General features: G+C 47.0%; 1 protein-coding gene and 1 long non-coding RNA gene across 3 annotated transcripts in view; one reads left to right on the top strand and one right to left on the bottom strand.

The window, feature by feature from the left end:
* LOC135920472 (uncharacterized) overlaps positions 1-16,147 on the bottom strand; it is a 252,501-nt gene that overhangs the window by 217,238 nt on the left and 19,116 nt on the right. The window lies entirely within an intron of this gene.
* The window catches only part of LOC135920469 (phosphate-regulating neutral endopeptidase PHEX-like), a 52,908-nt gene continuing 47,681 nt past the window's right edge, over positions 10,921-16,147 (top strand). Inside the window, exons 1-2 of one of the 2 annotated variants that reach the window (XM_065454723.2) lie at positions 10,921-11,132; positions 12,803-14,136. In XM_065454723.2, the coding sequence (XP_065310795.1) occupies positions 11,097-11,132; positions 12,803-14,136 (1,370 nt within the window). In that variant the 5' untranslated portion in view covers positions 10,921-11,096. Of the gene's footprint in view, positions 11,171-12,802; positions 14,137-16,147 lie in introns of both variants that reach the window. The other variant, XM_065454724.2, reaches the window with a different exon arrangement.

Genomic DNA, 16,147 nt, shown 5'->3' on the forward strand with positions numbered 1-16,147 from the left:
GAAATGCCAAATTACACCATATTGTGAAGTGGACAAGTACACAAAACACTTACCACAGCAGGAAGGTGCACTTGAAAGTACAAAATGTAGCAAACAATCAGTAACAACATATGCAGTAGAACAGGCAACAAAAGGTAATTTTTAATTCAGCAGGCCGCCATTGGAATCTGAACCTGGCAACGTTTAACGTTAGAACGTTATCTAGTGAGGCGAGTCTAGCAGTGTTATTGGAGGAATTAGAGGGTAGTAATGGGATATGATAGGGCTCAGTGAGGTTAGGAGGAAAAAAGAAGCATATACAGTGCTAAAAAGCGGGCACGTACTGTGCTACCGGGGCTTAGCGGAGAGACGAGGACTAGGAGTCGGATTCCTGATTAATAAGGAAATAGCTGGTAACATACAGGAATTCTATAGCATTAACGAGAGGGTGGCAGGTCTTGTTGTGAAACTTAATAAGAGGTACAAATTGAAGGTGGTACAAGACTATGCCCCTACATGCAGTCATGATGACCAGGAAGTCGAAAGCTTTTATGAAGACGTGGAATCGGCGATGGGTAAAGTCAAAACAAAATACACGATACTGATGGGCGACTTCAATGCCAGGGTAGGCAAGAAGCAGGCTGGAGACAAGTCAGTGGGGGAATATGGCATAGGCTCTAGGAATAGCAGAGGAGAGTTATTAGTAGAGTTTGCAGAACAGAATAATATGCCGATAATGAATACCTTTTTCCGCAAGCGGGTTAGTCGAAAGTGGACGTGGAGGAGCCCGAATGGTGAGACTAGAAATGAAATCGACTTCATACTCTACGCGAACCCTGGCATCATACAAGATGTAGACGTGCTCGGCAAGGTACGCTGCAGTGACCATAGGATGGTAAGAACTCGAATTAGCCTAAACGTGAGGCGGGAACGGAAGAAACTGGTACACAAGAAGCCAATCAATGAGCTAGCGGTAAGAGGGAAACTAGAGGAATTCCGGATCAAGCTACAGAACAGGTATTCGGCTTTAATTCAGGAAGAGGACCTTAGTGTTGAAGCAATGAACGACAATCTCATGGGCATCATTAAGGAGTGCGCAATAGAAGTCGGTGGTAACGCCGTTAGACAGGAAACCAATAAGCTATCGCAGGAGACAAAAGATCTGATCAAGAAACGCCAATGTATGAAAACCTCTAACCCTACAGCTAGAATAGAACTGGCAGAACTTTCGGAGTTAATCAACAAGCGTAAAACAGCGGACATCAGGAACTATAATATGGATAGAATTGAACAGGCTCTCAGGAACGGAGGAAGCCTAAAAACAGTGAAGAAGAAACTAGGAATAGGCAAGAATCAGATGTGTGCGTTGAGAGACAAAGCCGGCAATATCGTTACTAATATGGATGAGATAGTTCAAGTGGTTGAGGAGTTCTACAGAGATATATATAGTACCAGTAGCACCCACGACGATCGTAGAAGAGAGAATAGCCTAGAGGAATTCGAAATCCCGCAGGTAACGCCAGAAGAAATAAAGAAAGCCTTAGGAGCTATGCAAAGGGGGAAGGCAGCTGGGGAGGATCAGGTAACAGCAGATTTGTTGAAGGATGGTGGTCAGATTGTTCTAGAGAAACTGGCCACCCTGTATACGCAATGCCTCATAACCTCGAGCGTACCGGAATCTTGGAAGAACGCTAACATAATCCTAATCCATAAGAAAGGGGACGCCAAAGACTTGAAAAATTATAGACCGATCAGCTTACTGTCCGTTGCCTACAAAGTATTTACTAAGGTAATCGCAAATAGAATCAGGAACACCTTAGACTTCTGTCAACCAAAGGACCAGGCAGGATTCCGTAAAGGCTACTCAACAATAGACCATATTCACACTATCAATCAGGTGATAGAAAAATGTGCAGAATATAACCAACCCTTATATATAGATTTCATTGATTACGAGAAAGCGTTTGATTCAGTCGAAACCTCAGCAGTCATGGAGGCATTACGGAATCAGGGTGTAGATGAGCCATATGCAAAAATACTGGAAGATATCTATAGCGGCTCGACAGCCACCGTAGTCCTCCACAAAGAAAGCAACAAAATCCCAATAAAGAAAGGCGTCAGACAGGGAGATACGATCTCTCCAATGCTATTCACCGCATGTTTACAGGAGGTATTCAGAGACCTGGAGCGGGAAGAATGGGGGATAAAAGTTGATGGAGAATACCTTAGCAACTTGCGATTCGCTGATGATATTGCCTTGCTTAGTAACTCAGGAGACCAATTGCAATGCATGCTCACTGACCTGGAGAGGGAAAACAGAAGGGTGAGTCTGAAAATTAATCTGCAGAAAACTAAAGTAATGTTTAACAGTCTCGGAAGAGAACAGCAGCTTACGATAGGTAGCGAGGCACTGGAAGTGGTAAGGGAATACATCTACTTAGGGCAGGTAGTGACCACGGATCCGGATCCTGAGACTGAAATAACCAGAAGAATAAGAATGGGCTGGGGTGCGTTTGGCAGGCATTCTCAAATCATGAACAGCAGGTTGCCACTATCCCTCAAAAGGAAAGTGTATAACAGTTGTGTGTTACCAGTACTCACATATGGGGCAGAAACCTGGAGGCTTACGAAAAGGGTTCTGCTGAAATTGAGGACGACGCAACGAGCTATGGAAAGAAGAATGATCGGTGTAACGTTAAGGGATAAGAAAAGAGCAGATTGGGTGAGGCAACAAACGCGGGTAAATGACATCTTAGTTGACATCAAGAAAAAGAAATGGGCATGGGCAGGACATGTAATGAGGAGGGAAGATAACCGACGGTCATTAAGGGTTACGGACTGGATTACAAGGGAAGGGAAGCGTAGCAGGGGGCGGCAAAAAGTTGGGTGGGCGGATGACATTAAGACGTTTGCAGGGACAACATGGCCACAATTAGTACATGACCGGGGTAGTTGGAGAAGTATGGGAGAGGCCTTCGCCCTGCAGTGGGCGTAACTAGGCTGATGATGATGTTGATGAACTCATCCAGGGCATGGAACCTTATAGTAAAATATAATAATCCTTTTTTCTTTAAAAGGAGGTCAGAGCCGTCCTATTTAATAATCTCGTACATATATCTGTTACTGTGCACCAGGTTGGATATATTGCATGATATATTGTTCGATTTCCGTGTATGGTCCTGTATAACGGTGTTCTAACTCGGTCGTGTCGAAGATCATAGGGAACATTAGTAGGGTAGCAGTGTGCTATATACATGTTCACCTCATTTGCGACATTGCAGATATGCAAAGCGAGAATAAAGTTGTAGAGATGCGTAACATTCAGCAAATATAAGTTAAAAACATAGTGCAGTGTGATCAGTTGGTTGTAAAATTTCAATCCAGCGGACAGCTGTCTTCTGTAGAATACCTAATATTTCAAGGTTCGTTCTTGAAGTCTTACCCCAGATTAGAAGACAGTGCTGGAGATGAGAATGGGGCGAGTGCGTAGTATAACCGAAGTTTCAGCAAATTTGGTGCCAGAGATCTGATATGGAAGAAAACAGAGGTTGATCTAGACATACTGTCATGTAGCTATTGATTTGGGGCGTCCAGCTTTTCATTTCCCTGAATATGTACACCTAAAATTTAAACACTGTAATGCGCTCAGTGTCACTATTTGGAAATCGAACACAAATATTCTTGTCATCGGGCTTATTCCTACTCTTAAACATATTTGTTTTTCCTAATGTTTAATTGTAGCTGGTTTGAGTCCAAACAATATGAGAGACCAACCAGTAGCCTACCGCCTTTTCTACATCCTTTGATGACAGCCGGAAAAAAACAGGCAATTATCATCCGCATACAAGAGCATAACTGGAGTTTGCGGCACCCGCAGAGTGTCACTTATGTAGATAATAATAATCGTGGACCGAATATATAACCATGTGGCACTCCGTGTTTCAATGGCTACCGCTGTGATTAATACCTGCTAGGACAGGTGTACTGTTGCCTGTCTGATAAATAATTACGTATCAACTGTAGTGCTCCACCTCGAATTTCATAGAGCGGAAGTTTTCGAAACTATACATCATGCTCAATCGAATCGAATGCTTTTCTAAAGTCCAAAAAATAAAGCACCAGAGTGTGCTCCTTGCTTCGATATTATTAGCTATTTTTTACTGATATTTTAGCACTACTGTTTTCATAGATATTCTTTTACAGAAGCCGAACTGTTCCTTGACAAGCGCTTCACGTTCATCAAGCAACTTGGTTAACTTTGTTTTTAGTACGTACCCTAACACCTTCAAGAATAAGGGTCACACCGATACTGGCCGGTAATTCTTGAGGTCATTGGTATGAGCACCTTTACGCAGGACCACTACTCTCGCATATTTTCATACTAACCGGGAAAATGCACCTAGGTAATGCTTTATTGCAAGTATGCTGCAATGTTGCCGACAAAAAATGAGGAACAAATATAATTGGTTTTGATTTATTATCATCATTAATGGCAGCGGCATTCGTGTTGAGCTTACCTCACCCCCCCCCCCTTCAGTTAAGGAATGAAAGGGCTTCAAGTTCGCTGCAAGGAGACACTAAAATTCGCCAATTAAGGTTTTAACTAATTACCTTATGGCACGTATTGCAATTTACAAATTCTAGCGGGTGATACTGCATGGCATATCCAGTTGAAAAGGATTGTGTGAATAGCACCATTTACGATATAACGGGACGTCAAACTTGAGGTAAAGATACCCTGTCGTTCACTTACTTTCTGTAGGAAACGTCGTTTAATGCATTGAAGCACAAAAGTAACAGGAACGCCAATGCATTTCGCCGCAACGTTCGGGAATAAGTATTTCGAAACTGGTGTCATCCTGAAAATTCGTTCCAAGTGGATTCGCCTTGCGAACTTCTTCGCCAGAATTTGTAAATTGCAATATGTGCCATAAGGTAATTAGTTAAAACATAATTAGTGAATGTTTAATAACTGGTCGATTATACATTTCAATGCTTTTGTGCAAGCAATGTCTACCTGTTCGTGTAGACCCGCTCATAGAGTAGAATTGTGCTGTCCGCCACAAGCAATTAAAAAAAAATGTTTGAAATTGTTCACTGAAACACCCGGTCTATTTCTCTGCATTTAGTTAAAGGCTACAGGACGAAGGATATGCGCCTGAACTTAAATAATTAGGATTATATTCATCCGACAAAGACGCTTCGCCGTATTCAACACCGTCAATAGTACGGGTACCAGAGATGTTATTCTGTTATTCTCCTATCAGTGATCGTATTAAATTACAATTTTTTAGGATAATCAGAAATAGCAATGAGCTTATTTTTGTAATATTCAGTTCGAGCTTTCTTTATATCAGAGATTAACTTGTTTCTATATTTTGTTGTCTTCAATTAGGTGAGTTAGTTCGATTAGGTTAATAAAGTTCTGATACAGGCTATCGCGTGCTTTGATTCTTTGAAACAACTCTTTTGTTGCCAATGGCTTTCTACAATTTTTAGGCTTTCTTGCATATCAGAAAGGGAAAGTGTCTTCATAGCGGCAGTTTACTTTTTTCGAAACACATATCATATGAGACGCTTCGGTTTTCTTCCTTATAAACGCCAGTCCAGTCAACGCGGGCATCGAGTAAAAGGCAGACAGAGCACGCGGATTAAAGCTACGATATGAAACTGGCCGTATTGCAGGTGGGCTGTTTTTTTGTTTTTGCAATAGGAAAGAAACAAAATAGTGATAAGTGATTACTCAAACTAGCTTTAAAAAAATGGCTGTGGCTTAGCTAAGGTTAAGCCCAGGATGCGAAGCATACTAGCCTTTATTTTAGTTGTTGAACCACTGTTTAGCCTGGTGAACTGCTGTTGCTTGGCTATATTTGGTTCGGCTAGACGGAGCAACAACTCATGCGTTACTCTGCTTCGCCTTCAAGAGTGGAACGCGACAGCGTTCCCGTCGACCCGCCAAGGGGTGTAAGACAATGGGCTCGCAGCGACTACGCGCCCCGCATTGGACGCGGTGAGCGTCGAGCAACGCAGCGTTCGGCGCGGCAACGAAATGTGCGCCTGAGCAAGAGACGCACGCCTGAGAAACAGCTCGTTTCTAAGGCAACACCGCATTCACTAGAGGCGCTTTTGTACCGCTTTGAAGCATCGTACTCGTGGCTCAGTGGTAGCGTATCCGTCTCACACTCCGGAGACCCTGGTTCGATTCCCACCCAGCCCATCTTGCAAGAGTTTAGCCAAAGCCACCTAGAAAATCAGTCTCTGTAGCATGCCGCAACCTTCGCTTCTCATTCCAACGAAGCAGCTCGGTCTCCAGGAGGCATCTCACCTCGTGAGTGTCTAGCAGAGGCAAGCGCAGCTGCTTATATACCGCCGCGACGCCGCGAGCGACGGCGCGAGTTGGAGCCCCGTTTCTCCTTTGTCGTGACGTCACGGTGTCACGCGGTATTGAAGGCGACACCGCCGCGCCTGAGGAGCTGGGTTGAGCTCTCGTAATATGCTTCGCATAAAATGCCATTACTAACATAACTTTCCTTGCGACTAGTTATGCACAAGTCAATTAGAGTTTCAATTTGTCCTGTTATTCTTGTTGGCGAGCGTACAAGAGGCCTGGATAACGTCCAAAAATGTGTAGTGTTTCTAGTGAGTCAATGTTGAAATCTCCAACTAATACAACAGACATTCCCATTGCAGAGGATATGTACTAAAAGTGCAAGTAACGAAGTCGAGGAATGGATTAATTTCACCAGAAGGTGAGCGGTAAATTGAAGCGATAACTGATCTAACACTCTTTGCAACGATGAATTCAAATCAGACATTAACTTCACAAAGACATACATACATATATATATATATATATATTGTGAAAGGGGGTTTATTGCGGCTCGTTCGAGGGATCGCAAGTAGCTCTTGATAACGAGTCCTAGCCTTTCGCGTTAGCAGCCCGAGCTCGGGTCTCTAGTCGCAGTGGTGGCAGTCCACACAGCACCACATGCATATTACCCTCTACAATATATATATATATATATATATATATATATATATATATATATATATATATATATATATATATATATAAACGAGAAGAAAGGGGGTTAAACCAAGGGGCCCGATTTTTATTAGTCATATCGTAAGAAGCCAACAAACACTGATACCAAGGACAACATAGGGGAAATTACTTGTGCTTAATAAATGAAATAAAGAAACGATACTATAATGGAAATTAAAGTGGATGAAAAAACAACTTGCCGCAGGTGGGAACCGAACCCACAACCTTCGCATTTCGCGTGCGATGCTCTACCAATTGAGCTACCACGGCGCTGTTTCCTCATCCACTTTCTTGGGCATTTATGTGTCCTAGTAGAACCCTGGGAGTGTTAGCCAGCGCCACCACTCACAGACCTTCGCGGCGGACGAGGAACGTCCTCTTTGCCGCAGGCGTCACGAGAACGTGATCTTTTGGGGTGAAGGCAACTGGTCAATAAACCCACATATGCTACCTGAAGGCTTCAATGTAGCCGGATTCGAGACCCTCGTGTATGTAATAAACGAGAAACGAGACTCTCGTTTATTACATACGATGTCGGTTCCGACCTCAAATGGCTTTAATAGCCTGTCCATGCGGTATGATTCTGCCTCACTTGATCGTCTCAGAGCCCCTTCACTTCCTTGAGACAACTCCAAACGTTTGCTTTCAAGTTCAAGTTGCATTTTTCTTAACTCGCGATCTTTATCGCATTCCTCTCTCTCTCTCTCTCTCTCTGTCGTTTTTCACTGTCCCGTTCTTCTCTTTCTCTTTCCCGTTTCTCTCTATTCTTTAGAAGTTCCAATCCCATTTCAATTTCTTTCTCACTGGCCTGTTCAGAAATTAGCTCCAATAATTCCGATTTTAGTATCTCCTTGCGTACATCTAGGCCCAGTTCCTCACCAACAATTCGGCTCTCAGCAGTGTCCTTAACTCCATGATTGCTGCTTTACTGCTTTGGTCCTACTCGCTTAATCTACCTAGGAAAACACAATCCTAGCTAACAATCAACAATCTAGCATCCCTACAGTTCTAAACAGAACAGCGACAAAATGAAGCCTAGAGAGTCAAAGCAAGAACCAAGCACTAACCGCAGACACAGCACCACGTCGCAAAGTCCATCTCACCGCTGTCAGCCAGTTGTTAGGATTGGGGGCTCAATCCCATCACTCGTAATCAGTTGTCAAGATTGGAGTCGGGCATGAATCAGAAGGTAGCTGGCCCATGCCTTCGTCCAACTTATCCCCGCTGAGGACGTTGTTGAAGGGAAGGGCTGCTTCTCATCGAGAACGAGGAATAAGGGTTTTTTAGTGTATCTACATAAGGATGTTGCAGTTCATCGGTCTAGCATGACTGCGAGAGAGAGTCCACGGAGCAGCCGCACAACAGCGGTTTATAAACACTCTGTCCTCCTTCTATCCCAAGGTGAGGGGAAACGGCCTACCAGTCATCGTAAACGAGTCGCCTCTCTGCAGGACGGCTTACACACACACTCACACACACACTTCTTTGCGCGAGTTTCACGGTCGTCAACCGACGTCAGACGGACTTCGTAGAACTCGGGGCTTACTTCAGGAAAGGCACCTTTTATTCCCCGAGATGACCCCCGCAGCGCGCCGCCAGGTGCCCATTGTCTTGCCTCTTGAACGGCGCGTGGGAAGGAGCCTGGAAGTACGTTCCCTCGGGGACTCCCTCGTTCACAGCATACCAGGTGTGCGGTGGCGGGTTCAGGCACAAAGCCTGCTTCGTCGCACTCATCTTGGCTCCAGCGACGGAGAGTCGAGGACGCGCGTATTGTTCTTCACACACAGTCGACTTAGTGACGCCGTGGCTAGAGGTTTGCGGTGGCGTCCAAGGAAAGTTGACGCCGCTGTCGCAACTGGCTGGCAAAACTTGCACCTCAGCTGGGCCAGTCTTAACACATGCGCGTTAATTTAGTTAGTATGCCTATGTTTACAACTTTATACGGCCGATGAAACTACTGTCGTTACTTAGTATAGCTGTCCACTAATTGCTATCGCAATCGATGGTTTGCCTTTCAGGCGTAACTGCGACTTTTTTTAGACTTATCCGTGCCAAGTATAGGAGGGATCATTATCACGCTGAACTTTCATCACTTTTAACACTGCGAACATTGCCGTCAGTATGCCCCAAATGAGCCTCCGCTAATCTCGATGCTGTAAAGTAACAACGGCTTTTATGGCTGTCGCAATGCAGTGATGCGATGTGAGGCGATCTGATGCGGCACGACGACAATGTTTTTAGGAGAGCAGCCACGGGCAAGCCATGTGGCTAAGCTACCCAAACACTGTAATCTTGTTGTGGCCTGTAACTTGTTATTCTCGCATGACGACATGATGATAATGGTGCCACCCACGAATGGGAACTATGCAACACCATTTTGAGTGGGGAGCAACTCACTGACCTACCACGTTAGGAGCTGGTTGGTTGGGTGATATTGATACGACCATTTATTGCACCCATGCTCGATTTCTTAATGGCTACGCTACTGTTGCGACCACTGCCAGGGATGTCCACACAGAGCATCAACTGTGGGCTCGCTTCCACATTTAGCTTATGCACTACAGGAAATGTCTTCTACCAGCGCAATCCAACACGATGATGTGTTTTATATGTCATCATGATCGTGAAGAGTGGCACATGCTCAGTCATGGCGAGCTGTCATTGCCAGACGGACGAAGACGAAGCTGCGCCTGGCTTGGAACCACGGTTCACGCAACTTGGTTTAAATTTCTCCATTTTAAATATCCGTTCTCTAGGAGCCTCCTCTCTTGGCAACTACCACAGGGATGTCTGCTGAGCCGTGGAGGAATTCATAATTGTTTCACGACGTGTTTCTTAAGTTTTTCAAACATTTTTTTTATCTGTTTCCATATGACACTTTTACCAGTTTTTGTACTACCAACATCTTTCTAATACCATCCAAATCTTGGCCGACCCTCGCAGTGGGTACGCGCTATTGAAGAAGGAAATCCAATCCAATCCACGGAGGAGAACATCCGTGCCTTCTGGACATCAGCGCGAGGAACCTGGCTCGAGTGCGGAGAAGTCGCTGAGGCGCACCTTCGTCGTCGTCGGCCTGGCGATGACGGCTCGCCATACACATTTCCCGTGACCAAAGTGTGCGTAAAACGGGAGGAGGAGGAGGAAATAAAGAGAGAAGGCAGGGATGTTAGCCAGAAATGCGCCTGGTTGGCTACCCTACTCTGGGGGACGGGAAAGAGGGAATATAAAGATAAAAGAGGGAGAGGGAGGGGAGGGGGGGAAGCCGCGGAGAGCCTGAGCGAGTCAAAGACGTTCACATAGGCCAGTCACCCTCAAGAAAGACAAAAGTGCCTTCATAGCGTAAAAGAGGTTCGTCGAAGTGCGTGCGGCGCATGCCGAGCGGCACGTACCCAGTGACCCATATGTTTGCATTTTCAAGGAAGAGCTGCACATACGCAGTGGCACATACCCGGTGCCAGTAAGAGTGCTAGGCAGCGAGCTCTACGCCCAAGGGAAACGAGGACTGAAAATAACTTGTTCTTGGGCTTGTTGGTTTGATACTGGTGAAACCACTGGTGCCCAGTATTGTGTTTATTGCGCTGGTTTTATTTGTCCCACAGTGGTTGCACCACCGAGAACTCACAGGCGCCCTGGTTTCAGGTGACCCAAGTTGGCGTCAAAGAGGTTCATGGAAGAGCGGCACATTCCTAGTGGCACACACGCAATGACCCAAGTTGGCGTGAAAGGAAAACGGTTGAATGCATAGACACCGGAGAGTCAGTGAAATATCCTAAGAGTGCCAATCGCAATAATAAATGCCTTATCGCTTTCTATTTTGCTCTTTCTAAATGACTTGACTCTTTTGGTTTCTTTGCCGATCCCCTGCAGTGAAACGCGCGCCTTCGCGCATTGGAGTTAGCTGGAGGAGGAAGAAGAAAACATCAGTGGCTTCGTTGGCGTCATCGCTGCTTCACGAGCCAGGGAACATCGGGCGTCTTCGGCCAACCGGCAGTAGGAAGCCCCCCAGGAGCTGAAACACCCTCTCGTTAAAAAGGGCTTCTCGTGAAGACTGCCAACGGCAGGCTTGGTCATGAGCATCCGTCAAGAAGACCGTCGTGACAGCTTCGTGAGTCCGGTCATCAATAGCTTCGTGTAGGCACCAAGGTGGGTTGAGCGCCCATAGGCACGGCATTACATGATTTCATCTAGGCTCACGGGCTCGCAAAAATGAAAAAAAAAGAAATGAAGAGGGACACAGCTGTTAACGAGTGAGTAGATCGCTAATTGGCGCGTAGGCATTGCTATTACATGAGCGTGGTAGTGGCGTGCCTCTCCTGACCGGAACCGAGGCGCTTACGTGAACCCGACAGAAGGGGGCTTGTTGGGAAGAGATTTGCTTGTCGCGCTCATATAACAGCTAGTTGCCTGGCTAGATGAGCGCCGAGTCCGACTGAGTCAGCCAGATTACACAGGGTAGGCTAGCTCAGCCTGACCCGCTTGCAAGGTGCATGTAAACTATGACGGGTCGGGTTGGCGTTTCGCTATCATACAGCAAAGAGCCGGATGCGCTGTTCGCGCGCTCTGTTATCTTGCCTCGACGTAGGAAGCCGCGACAATCTCCACTCAATAGAAACGAGTTCGTGTAAACGCTTTGGATCGGGGTTGCCTCGACTCAACTCCTGTCTCAGCTCGCTCACGTCCTGTTCGTGCAAACGAAGGCAATGATAGCATGGGCTCGAGTTCACGATGCCGTTTATGCGTTATCCACAGGAACGAGCCTCTACTGATCATGTTGAAGAAAACAGCAAACATACCCAATGAAAAAAAAAGGGGATGATTGGCCACGGCCTGTTGGGGGGTTCCGGACTAATTTTGAACACTAAGATTATTTGACGTGCACCTAGCTAAATCTAAGAACAAAGCCTTCCTGCATTTCGCCCACATCGAAGTTGTTTATGATATTCAAATACTCAAGCGCTGGTTCCTAATGCGACAAATGACGCCATTAATTATTCTAAATGAAACAGCGCCCCTACTCATGTCCCCAATGTCTATGATGAAACATTTAATCATTTTCTTCGTAGCCATGTAGTCATATGAGGTCACACATAGCATGTTGTACAGCCATGGGGTCTTGGGGGAGGATCCACGTCGTGGCGTTATACTCGTTAAACAACATGGCGGATGAGTCTGCGACAAGTGCGAGTGCATGGCATCATAATGCGATGAAGTTTCTTACTAATGGAAGCCTAAGACCGGGCGCATTCTCGGAAGTCAAAATGAAAAGGCCCATTTTAATGCTGGGAACCATTCTTGGGATTTTAAGATTAACTATACCTGTCTCAACTTGATCCTCACGGAGGCGTCATCAAATGAGTAAAGATCCATGAAATAGACCGGAAGAGAAGAACGGCACCGACAGTTGTATTAATGTGTCGTATGGTGGCCTTATACTTATCATATTGTCGTAAACCAACATGCCCAATTGACTAAAATATATGGTTACGGTTCCAAATGCGTTAGAGCGGAGTTTTCTCACTTAACCTGAAACATGGCGAACAGAGCAAACATCGGGAGAAGGGATACGAACAGGACAGACGCAGTGTCGGTCAACTGTCCTGCTCTGTACATGTAACTTGTCCCGTCATGCGCGTCGTCATTCGCACCAAAGGGCCTGCATGCAGCTCTCGTCAGCTTTAACTTCGAAACAGTACGAGTTTATTTCCTGAGCCAGCCCCGCGCTTGGAGCAGCTTTCCGCCGTCACAGCGAGTGCGTCGCATTTCCTTTGGCTTCAGGTATCAGGCTCCTGTCGGGCGCACGACGGAAGCAGCCAGGAGAGGAGTTCTATCAAGCTGTCTGGCGACCCGCTGATCCACAGCTACCGTCTCGCGTCATCCGACAGTCCAGCGGGGCCGTGCCGTTCTACGTCAATGAGGGCGAACGCAAACGGAAGACGGAGAGCGGTTTCCTTCGACGTCGCCGCAGCGCCGGTGGCTATCGCTCCAACAAATGCCGCTCCGATTCCCAACAACATTACATCGAGTGCGACGTCTGTCAGCGTCCGCGGACAACGTATGGCCGAGTATTGCGTGTTCCTGGTGTCGGTGTCAGCCGTGACGCTATCTATCACACTTTTCCAGCCTCTCGTGCTCTTCCACTGCCTAGTGCAGTGCAAGGAGCCACGCTGTTTCAACGTAGCCATAGCGGTGCACCAATCCATCGCACCGTCCATGGCACCTTGCCAGGACTTCTTCAATTACTCTTGCGGGGACGGCCGCGCCACCCGTTTTTTCGCTCGTCTCGAGCAGTCGCTCCGTACAGCGGCGCTTCGCTGGGTTTCTGCGGTCCCAGTGCCGAGATCGGGCCAAAGCGCCGTTCAAAAGGCCGCGATGCTGCTTCGTGGCTGCCTTAAGCTGACAATGCAGAAGAACGAGGACGTGGACGCCATCAGAAACGTGCTGAGCGCGGGTGGACTCGCGTTTCCCAAGATGCCCACCACGTCCAAGTACTCCACAGTTCGGAGCATCGTGGAGTTCAACTTGAACGCCGGCATCGCACCAGTCTTCAGGCTGACCGCCGGCCGCAGCCTTTACTCAGGGAGCGGCTACATGCTGCACGTCACACCCAACTACGACATCGTCTCGTTTGCAGAATACCTTCAGCAACTTGGTCCGAGTGAAAATTTCGACGTGTACGTCAGACGGTGCGCCGAAGTCATCGGCGAACGTGGCATGTCTTACGCCGCACTTATCAGGGCTGTGAAGAGTGTGAACCAGGCGTTTGCCGAGCTGTCCGTCACTAAACCGCTCCACGTCGAACTGAAATTGAGCCCACAGTACCCGCAAGCGGGCTTCTGGCAGTCACTGTGCACCATCCTGCACAAGAAGTTGCAATTCCTGGACGTTGCGAAGAGGAAATTCTTGATTCTGGATGAGGGCTACTTCAACTTTCTCGCTTACAGAGTTTTCGATCCACTAGAAGCGAAAGAGATCGCGGCCTACATTGGTCTATACGTGGTGTGGTACCTGAGCCGCGTGGCTTCCTACACTCTCGCCTACAGCTCGCCCGTGCCAAACTACACCCACGGACTGAAAGACATGTGGTTGCGCTGCTACGCGGACGTCCACACGTAAGTATCACGTCTTAGTTCTCGATAAAACAAAATCTCGAAAGTTCACAATGCACCGTATATATTCTAACGGTCCTCCTTGCTTCTTACTTGGTTTGCCCACAAGTAGTCCCTCCGCCGCGGCGCCGCCATTTTCGTAGGTACCGGCTATACTATACGCCAAAGATAAGCAAGAAAAAGTAAAACCCAAGGAAAAGAATCTTTTCTAGCTGATAAGTTACTGTTGTACAAAGCAAAAGGTAAACAGACAAACCATAAGGTAGAAATTCGACGCGCTTGCAAGGAAACTACATTATAGGTCTACGCATTTGATGAAAAAAAAAAACATTTACGTCTACTAAAAAAATGAAATTTAATTACAATTGCTTATAGAGAAGTGATTTTATATACTTTTTTCGGTTTCACCAAGATGTAATATCGTTGGGTGGCTTCACTTTATTAAAACAAAATTTAAAACTATAGAGCGCGTCGTTTTTTCATAATAAATAAACAGACGTGGAACGAATCTATCTATTTATGTAAGTGAGTGCCTGTTCTATCTTTTGTGTGTGGGCGAATAGGGCATATAAATATGCACGTGCTATCAAAAACGAATCGCTTCTTGGGGCATACAGGATGTCAGCCTGCGACATGCTTGTCTGGGTGTCAGCTCTATAATTCTCTGTTGCGTATGCTATCAAAGGGGCAATCCTGTGCAGAGTACGGTGTAATGTCCGCGTATTTCACTTTCGAATAGCTGCTTTGTCAAGGCCGCGTCATGGCAGTTTTGAGGCTATGCTCCGCAACTTCCTTTTCTTTTCTATCATATTGTTACACACGAGGTGTTTTAATGCAGAACCAGATGAATCTGGTTGATAGGCGCGGTTGTTGAAGAGCGGTCTCGCGGCAGCTTGGCTCACGTCGTTCTCTTCTTTCTTTCATCTGGTTGTTTGCGCGGCAGGCGTGGTTCATGACAGCTTGTGACATTTCCCCGCTGGCAGACGAAGCCCGCCGGGCGAGTCAGTCATCTCGCGGATTGTAACGCCTCAGACGCGCGACGTGTGTCACTTCAGCCTTGGCCGAGCGTCGTCCACTGCTCGTGAGACGCGCAATGCGGTAGTTTACATCGCTGAGGCGCTCCAGAATAACGTAAGGGCCGACGTAGTGGGCGAGAAACTTCTGGCACAAGCCACGCTTCCGCAACGGCGTCCAGAGCCACACAAGGTCACCAGGATCGAAGGAAACGTGGCGGTGACGCCCGTCATAGCGTATCTTGGACCGGTCCTGCGATGCTATGGTGCGTAGCCTAGCGAGGCGTCGCGCTTCTTCTGCTCGACATAGGAGCTCATCAATTGATTCGTTGTCATGAGCGAAGTAGGGAAATATTGTGTCGAGGGTGTAGCGCGGCGGACGAGCATACAGAAGGAAAAATGGTGAGTAACCAGTGGTCTCGTGTCTCGCGGTATTGAAGGCATAGGTAATGAAAGGCAAGATACTGTCCCAATTCTTGTGTGCTGAATCGACGTACATGGACAGCATGTTGGCAAGCGTTCTGTTTGTGCGCTCGACCAGACCATTAGTTTGTGGATGGTAGGGCGTAGAATGGCGGAAGCTACATGAACACAGACGAAGGGTTTCTTCAACCACGTCCGCGGTAAACTGTCGCCCACGATCGCTGATTACTATGCGAGGAGGTCCATGTCGGAGTATAATGTTAGCCAGCAAGAAGATAGAAACTTCTGTAGCTGTGGCCGATGGCAATGCGGTGGTCTCACAATAGCGGGTAAGGTGATCTACGCAAACGATAACCCAACGATTACCCTTGGAGGATCGCGGGAAAGGGCCCAGAAGATCTATACCAACTTGCTCAAAGGGGACGCTAGAAGGGGGAACTGGTTGAAGCAGGCCATGTGGCGCTTGTGGCGGACGCTTGTAGCGCTGGCATGTAGAGCAGCTGGCGACGTACCGTTCGATATCTTTCCGCATCTTAGGCCAGTAAAAACGTTCTTGAGCCCGGTAGAGTGTCCGTGTG

Source organism: Dermacentor albipictus, chromosome 1 (genome assembly GCF_038994185.2).
Source record: "Dermacentor albipictus isolate Rhodes 1998 colony chromosome 1, USDA_Dalb.pri_finalv2, whole genome shotgun sequence".
Classification (NCBI taxonomy): domain Eukaryota; kingdom Metazoa; phylum Arthropoda; class Arachnida; order Ixodida; family Ixodidae; genus Dermacentor; species Dermacentor albipictus.